We start from the raw sequence: 8,930 nt of genomic DNA on the forward strand, positions 1-8,930 counted from the left end.
TTCAGCCATGTTATGGTATGTAATGTGAAGCCATATTACAACCCCATTTCCCCCCCAAAATTGCAATGATGTGCATATATTTACACTTATTTTATTGATAATAATACAAAGACAACATAAATGCTGAAACTGAGATACTTAATTTTTTAGCTGTACATGGTTTCTTCTTTGCATGGTAGAGTTTTAACTTACGTGTGTGGATGCAGCGACCTAATGTTTTCACAGACACTGGTTTTCTCAAGTTTTCCGTAGCCCAGGCAGTGATGTCCACGTTATTCTTAAAAATTGTTGCACTACTTGCCTGCACAGTCTTTTACAAGAGTGGTGAACCTCTCCCCATCTTTACTTCTGAAAGACTTATACTCTGTGGGATGCCCTTTTTATACTCAATCATGTTACTGACCTGTTGCCAATTAACCTAATTAGTTGTGAGATGTTCCACCAGGTTTTCTTTTAGCAGTACACAACTTTTCCAGTATTTTGTTGCCTCTGTCCCAACTTTTTTGAAACATGTTGTTGGCATCAAATATAAAGTGGGAATATATTTTTCAAGAAACAATAACATTTCTCATTTTCAACATTTGACATGTTGTCTTTGTACTATTTTCTAATGAATATAGGGTTTAAATAATTTGCACATCATTGCATTCTGTATTTCTTTACATTTTACACAGCATCCTTTTCAGAAACGGGGTTGTATAATTAAGCATGATTAATATGGCTCCAAATTGGATGATTTTTTTCTATATTAATCATGTTTCATATTCATTTGCTGTATGTGCCCCTTAAAAAGTTCATAGCAAACCAGCTACTAAAACTGTACTCTAAAATGGTGTTAAAATAGCTAATTATTGTCTGCTGGAATGTTTCTCTACACTAGCATATATACTCTCAGGGGGCTTGTGGGTCATAGATTGTTGTACAGGCGGGTCTCCCTGCATGGTGGGGCTGTTCACATGTTGCACCACACTGTAGATGGTAGGAGATTCTGGACCTGAGAACTGATTCACCTGCCCCCCACCACCTGCTCCACCCTTTACTGAAGCCTGGAGGAGACACATTTTTTTTTTACAAACTGAAGCCTATGAAAAAAATATATTGAAACACCTTCAACATTTATGAATATCAAACCAGGTATAAAACATAATTAATTACCTCAAATAATTGTATTAAATGTTTTTCAGTGGCTGTTCAGTGCTACAATACAAGCAGGAAATTAACATAAACATTCAACCTTATTCACTTTGAAATAGTCCGAGGTATCTTACCTCAACTGAAGCATAATCTGTGTTTACAATAGCCCCTTCTCCACCTGTAATTCGACCAAATAAATACTTAAAAGTTGAAACTTCAGAGGCTCTCTGGGTATACAGTATATAAGTCATGTGACGTCATCGCATCTTTAGATATCACAAAGTCACGTTGAGTTATAATGCAGCAGGAGAGGTGAGCTTACTTTTACTTTGCTTTCGCAGATAAATAAAATACATCAGGATGAGTGTGAGTACTACCATGATGATGACAACAATTATGAGAAGATATCGGCCTTTTGTCCCCTCTGCTCCTGAATAAACAGAAACATGAAGATCACTCATATTACCATGCAAACCCACACCACATACATCTACTTTAGCGTGTGTCTGTTATGTCTTACCAGAAACACAAATTGATTCTATCTTCTTGTTGTCGTTGGCCCAGCTGACTTGGTTGCTGTGGTTACAGATGATGGTGCCCCCTGCCACATAGATAGAGAGCCGGGAGAGAGTGGAGGTCTCAGCCCCACTACTCCCTCCTCCCACCAGAGAACAGGTGTGGTTGTTACAGATGGAGGTGACAGTGGTGTTCTGACCTCTGCAGGTCACAGTCACATTACAGGTGTCAAGGATGGAGGAGACAGAGTCCACTGTCAAGACTGGTGGCTCAAGTCTCTCTGAAAACAAGTAGCCAGAAAGAGTTAACAAACACACTAGCATGTACTCAGACAGTATGAACTAAACACACTAGCATGTACCCAGACAGTAGGAACTAAACACACTAGTATGTACCCAGACAGTATTAACAAAACACACTAGCATGTACCCAGACAGTATGAACTAAACACACTAGCATGCACCCAGACAGTATGAACTAAAAAAAAATATATTGAAACACCTTCAACATTTATAAATAACAAACCAGGTATAAAACATATTTAATTACCTCAAATAATTGTATTAAATGTTTTTCAGTGGCTGTTCAGTGCTACAATACAAGCAGGAAATTAAACACACTAGCATGCACCCAGACAGTATGAACTAAACACACTAGTATGTACCCAGACAGTATGAACTTAACACACTAGCATGCACCCAGTCAGTATGAACTAAACCCACTAGCATGTACCCAGACAGTATGAACTAAACACACTAGCATGTACCCAGACAGTCTGAACTAAACACACTAGTATGTACCCAGACAGTATGAACAAAACACACTAGTATGTACCCAGACAGTATTAACTAAACACACCAGCATGTAACCAGACAGTATGAACTAAACCCACTAGCATGTACCAAGACAGTATGAACTAAACCCACTAGCATGTACCCAGACAGTATGAACTAAACACACTAGCATGTACCCAGACAGTATTAACTAAACACACCAGCATGTACCCAGACAGTATGAACTAAACCCACTAGCATGTACCCAGACAGTATGAACTAAACACACTAGTATGTACCTAGACAGTATGAACTAAACACACTAGTATGTACCCAGACAGTATTAACTAAACACACTAGTATGTACCCAGACAGTATGAACTAAACACACTAGCAAGTATCCAGACAGTATGAACTAAACACACTAGTATGTACCCAGACAGTATGAACTAAACACACTAGCATGTACTCAGAAAGTATGAACTAAACCCACTAGCATGTACCGAGACAGTATGAACTAAACACACTAGCATGTACCCAGACAGTATGAACTAAACCCACTAGCATGTACCCAGACAGTATGAACTAAACACACTAGTATGTACCCAGACAGTATGAACTAAACACACTAGCATGTACCCAGACAGTATGAACTAAACACACTAGCATGTACCCAGACAGTATGAACTAAACACACTAGCATGTACCCAGACAGTATGAACTAAACCCACTAGCATGTACCCAGACAGTATGAACTAAACACTCTAGCATGTACCCAGACAGACAGTGTGAACTAAACACACCCTTCTCCATCTAATTTTACAGCCCTGTTATCAAGGTACTAGAAACACAGTAGAAGGAATAAAGGAGTAAAACCTACCTTGAACTGATATCCGATATTCTGCAACTTTTCTTTCTGTTTCACCACCCAGTACTGCAGTATAACTTCCACTGTCTCTTTCCTGTACGTTTTCCAGTAGCAGAGAGAGATTCACCTCACTAAACCTAACATACGGAATGAAGGCCTGGTGCCCTTGTTTATTATATATTACTACATTTTTTACTCCATTAAACTTCCAGGTAAATGAAATGAATGGGGTAATGTTCTCTTTATATTTCTCATATCCTGGTACGTCTAGATGGACATTCTGTCCCTTCTCCACAAACATGCTGGATGCTGAAATAAAAATAGAAGACATGTTAAAAAATATATAAGAATCCATATAAGGATGTATAGAATAACTCCAGCAAGCAGTGACAAATAGACTGGTATGACATACAGTATTATTGTTGCAACGTAAACTCCAAAACAAATACTTGCAAGTGTATTATTTTTGCAAATAACATGGTGACACTTCCTTAATATTTGTAAAATGGTTTAAACTTTCAAGATGAACCCATTTAATAGATTAGCTTTCTTCAGAACATACAGTGTGAGAACAAGTATTTGAGTATTTGATGCAGATTTTTTAGGTTTTCCTACTTACAAAGCATGTAGATGACTGTAATTTTTATCATAGGTACTCTTCAACTGTGAGTGGCGGAATCTAAAACAAAAATCCAGGAAATCACATTGTATAATTTTTAAATAATTAATTTGCATTTTATTGCATTACATACGTATTTGATACATCAGAAAAGCAGAACTTAATATTTGGTACAGAAACCTTTGTTTGCAATTACAGAGATCATACGTTTCCTGTAGTTCTTGACCAGGTTTGCACACACTGCAGGAGGGATTTTGGCCCACTCCTCCATACAGACCTTCTCCAGATCTTTCAGGTTTCGGGGCTGTCGCTGGGAAATACGGACTTTCAGCTCCCTGCAAAGATTTTCTTTTGGGTAAAGGTCTGGAGACTGGCTAGGCCACTCCAGGACCTTGAGATGCTTCTTACGAACCCACTCCTTAGTTGCCCTGGCTGTGTGTTTCAGGTTGTCGTCATGCTGGAAGACCCAGCCACGACCCATCTTCAACGCTCTTACTGAGGGAAGGAGGTTGTTGGCCAAGATCTCGCGATACATGGCCCCATCCATCCTCCCCTCAATACGGTGCAGTGGTCCTGTCCCCTTTGCCGAAAAGCATCCCCAAAGAATGATGTTTCCACCTCCATGCTTCACGGTCGGGATGGTGTTCTTGGGGTTGTCCTCATCCTCCTTCCTCCAAACACGGCGAGAAAAAAAAGCTCTATTTTTGTCTCATCAGACCACATGACCTTCTCCCATTCCTCCTCTGGATCATCCAGATGGTCATTGGCAAACTTCAGACGGTCCTGGACATGTGCTGACTAGAGCAGGGGGAGGAACTGCTGGGGTCGGGTGCGCTGCCATATGGGTGGCAGTGATGGCCACGGGATTCAATGGACCAGACCCGGGCGGCAGGGGCTGGCACTGGGGAAGTGGAACTTCACCTCTCTGTGGGGGAAGGAACCGGAACTTGTGAGGGAGGTGGAGCGCTATCAGTTAGATCTGGTGGGGCTTACATCCACTCACAGTCTCGGTTCTGGAACCGTACTCCTGGAAAGGGGATGGACTTTATTCTTCTCTGGAGTTGCCCAGGGTGTGAGGCGCCGGGTGGAGTTTGGGATACTCACAAGCCCCCGGCTGAGTGCCGCTATTTTTGAGTTTACCCCAGTGGATGAGAGGGTCGCCTCCCTACACCTACGGGTTGTGGGGGGAATCTCTGACTGTTGTTTGTGCATATGCCCCGAACATCTGTTCGGAGTATTTGGCATTCTTGGAGACCCTGAATGGAGTCCTGTATGGGGCTCCAGTTGGGGACTCCATAATTTTGCTGGGGGACTTCAACGCACACGTGGGCAATGATGGAGACACCTGGAGAGGCGTGATAGGGAGGAACGGCATCCCTGATCTGAACTCGAGTGGTCGTTTGTTGTTAGAGTTCTGTGCTAATCATGGATTATCTATAACGAACACCATGTTCGAACATAAGGATGCTCATAAGTGTACGTGGGTTTTCCTGGACAGACCAGGAAAACCCAAACGGGTAGTGCGGGTGAACTGAGAACATCTGGAGGAGGCCCCCGTCCGAAAGAGCTTCAACTCACACCTCCGGCGGAGCTTTTCTGGCATCCCTGTGGAGGTTGGGGGCATTGAACCTGAGTGTTCGATGTTCAAAGCCTCCATTGCCAAAGCTGCAGCAGGGAGCTGTGCTCTAAAGGTTTTAGGTGCATCAAGGGGCGGTAACCCTCGAACACCCTGGTGGACACCAGTGGTCAGGGAAGCCGTCCGACTGATGAAGGAGGCCTTCCGGGATATGTTATCCCAGAGGACTCCGGAGATGGTTGCAGTGTACCGACAGACCCGAAGGGCTGCGACCTCTGCTGTGAAAGAGGCAAAACAGCGGGTGTGGGAGGAGTTTGGGGAAGCCATGGAGAAGGACTTTTCGGTCGCCACCAAGGTGTTTCCGCCATGGGGAACTATCCAAGTTGTGTAGAGTAAGGATGGGACACTGTTGACCTCAACTGAGGAGGTAATTGGGCGATGGAAGGAACACTTTGAGGAACTCCTAAATCCCACTAACAAGTCCTCTATAGTGGAGGCAGAGCTGGAGGCTGATGGGGAAGCATCGTCAATCTCCATGGCAGAATTCACTGAGGTAGTCAAACAACTCCACAGTGGCAAAGCTCCGGGTATTGACGAGATCCGTCCAGAAATGTTGAAAGCTTTGGGTGTGGAGGGGATGTCTTTGATGACACGCCATTGCGTGGGAGTCAGGGAAAGTGCCTAAGGAGTTTTGTGGATCTGGAAAAGGCGTATGACCGGGTCCCCCGGGAGATACTGTGGGAGGTGCTGCGGGAGTATGGGGTGAGGAGGTCCCTTCTGTGGGCTATCCAATTCCTGTACGTCCAAAGTGAGAGCTGTGTTCGGGTTCTCTGTAGTAAGTCGGACTCGTTCCAGGTGGGGGTTGGCCTTGTGATGGCAATTTCTAAAGTCCAATCTATTTACGAAAATGGTAGGTAAGACAGAGGAAAACTCAAATGCACAATAAACAGCTTTATTCTTGCAAGGAGAGAATACACAGGTTACAAAGTAACAATGAATAATCTCTAAATCAGTATAGGAAATGCATCAGTATATAAGGAGGGAAAAAGGGGGTGTGGTAAGATGCTGCCCCTCTGTCCCATGTCAACCAAACACACCCTTTGTTCTATCACATGTCCTGGGCTTGACACAAGGGACATGGTGTCTTCCCTCATGTGGTTAACTTTCTTAACCCTTAAGGGGGGAATTAAAGCATCTGAGCAACCTACTGATAGGTAGATGATTAACCCTAAACTTACTCGTGGCCAATCAAGAATGCCCCCTAGGACAAAACCCAGATCCCCTCTCCCACACTCCTCTATGCATTTAAACATTGGGACTCAGTCCTTCACTCAGAATATATTTTATCAGGTTACAGAAATTTCCCTAACAGCCTCCGCCAGGGCTACGCTTTGTCACCAATCCTGTTTGTAACTTTTATGGACAGGATATCGAGGCGTAGTCGGGGTGGGGAGGGGTTGCAGTTCGGCGGGCTGGGGATCTCATTGCTGCTTTTTGCGGATGATGTGGTCCTGATGGCATCAACGGTCTGTGACCTTCAGCACTCACTGGACCGGTTCGCAGCCGAGTGCGAAGCGGTTGGGATGAGGATTAGCACCTCTAAATCTGAGGCCATGGTTCTCAGCAGAAAACCGATGGAGTGCCTCCTCCGGGGTAGGGAATGAGGCGTTACCCCAAGTAAAGGAGTTCAAGTGTCTCGAGGTATTGTTTTTGCGAGTGAGGGGACAATGTTAGCGGGAGATTGGCCGGAGAATCGTAGCAGCGGGGGCGGTATTGCATTCGCTTTGTCACACCGCTGGGACGAAAAGAGAGCTGAGCCGGAAGGCAAAGCTCTCGATATACCGGTCAATTTTCCTTCCTACCCTCACCTATGGTCATGAAGGCTGGGTCATGACTGAAAGAACAAGATCGCGAGTACAAGCAGCTGAAATGGGTTTTCTCAGAAGGGTGGCTGGCTTCTCCCTTGGGGATAGGGTGAGAAGCTCAGCCATCCGTAAGGAACTCGGAGTAAAGCCGCTGCTCCTTTGCATCGAAAGGAGCCAGTTGAGGTGGTTCAGGCATCTGGTAAGGATGCCCCCAGGACGTCTCCCTAGGGAGGTGTTCCAGGCATGTCCAGCAGGAAGGAGACCTCGGGGTAGGCCCAGGACTAGGTGGAGAGATTATATTTCGACACTGTCCTGGGACAGCCTCGGGATACCCCAGTCAGAGCTGGCAAATGTGGCTTGGGAAAGGGAAGTTTTGGCTCCCTGCTGGAGCTGCTGCCCCCGCGACCCGATACCGGATAAGGGGATGAAGATGAGATGAGAGATGAGATGAGATTAATTATTTAAAAATCATACAATGTGATTTTCTCGATTATTTTTTTTATTCTGTCACTCACAGTTGAGGTGTACCTATGATAAAAAGTACAGACCTCTACATGCTTTGTAAGTCGGAAAACCTGCAAAATTGGCAGTGTATCAAATACTTGTTCTCCCCACTGTATGTGGTCCTCATGGGCAAAAACACAGAATGTTATTTATCTCAAATTGTCAGTTTATTACACACAGCTGGAGTTCAATGTTTGAATCAGACCCAGTTTGTTTGAATCAAACCCAGAAAACAAGAATAATAAACATGTTTTGGCCCTCCAGCATACATAATGAATACATAATGTTTTATTAAGCCCTTTGTTACAAAATGTGGTTTTACAGGAAATTACAAGAATGCAATACACACAATACCACATTCTTTCTCAGATACCATTCTGGTTGACTTGCAGTATATGCTACCTAACCGTCATTAATACTTGGCTACAGTATTCAGCACACTCTGATCAATATGTCTGTAAACGATTTGAGCTGTGAACAGCTCACTACTGTCAGCAAATGAGAAATGCGCTTGTGGTTTTCCTGTAACTGTTGCCAGACCCTGAGACCTTTTTCTCACAGTATATATAACATCATAACCCCAAATTCTATTAGTAATGTTTTGCTAATTCTTTGTAAATAAACATATATAGACTCCAACTGCTGTATATAGAGTATCAATGGAATCAGTTACCATGTTAATGAGTACATAATTAATGAAATGAATGGTTTAACAAAACAACCATTACAACCTAAGTTAATTTGATCATATTACCCTGGGTCCATTCTAATAAACCCCTTCCTCTTGAATTGTGTACTACACCAAACAACGTCCTAAACACTGGATTGAAGGAGTCATGGGCCAGAAAGAGATTACTGTGGCAGAGCCTCGTATCAACCCTCAACCACCACACACAAAAGATACATTTGATTATAAGTAACGGTACAAACCTCCTGTACCTCCTGAACAGGTTATAGACACACATGTCTAATTACTGTAGTCAATAACTATCAGATGTATTGAAATAATGATTTTACCTGCTTGACAGAGAAGAGTTTGTAGAATGAAAATGTGAAAATACATGAGGGGCTCCAT

At 43.5% G+C, this 8,930-nt stretch overlaps 1 protein-coding gene across 1 annotated transcript; it reads right to left on the reverse strand.

Moving 5' to 3' along the window:
* Positions 1-628: 628 nt before the first annotated feature.
* LOC117594279 (natural killer cell receptor 2B4-like) lies at positions 629-8,930 on the reverse strand. The gene is made up of 6 exons (XM_034291581.1): positions 8,873-8,930; positions 3,304-3,600; positions 1,655-1,930; positions 1,457-1,564; positions 1,269-1,312; positions 629-1,046 (listed from the first exon to the last, which is right to left on the reverse strand). Exons 1-6 carry the CDS (start codon positions 8,928-8,930, stop codon positions 849-851), a joined length of 981 nt encoding a protein of 326 aa, XP_034147472.1. The 3' UTR covers positions 629-848.

This window comes from Esox lucius, chromosome 3 (assembly GCF_011004845.1).
Source record: "Esox lucius isolate fEsoLuc1 chromosome 3, fEsoLuc1.pri, whole genome shotgun sequence".
NCBI lineage: Eukaryota > Metazoa > Chordata > Actinopteri > Esociformes > Esocidae > Esox > Esox lucius.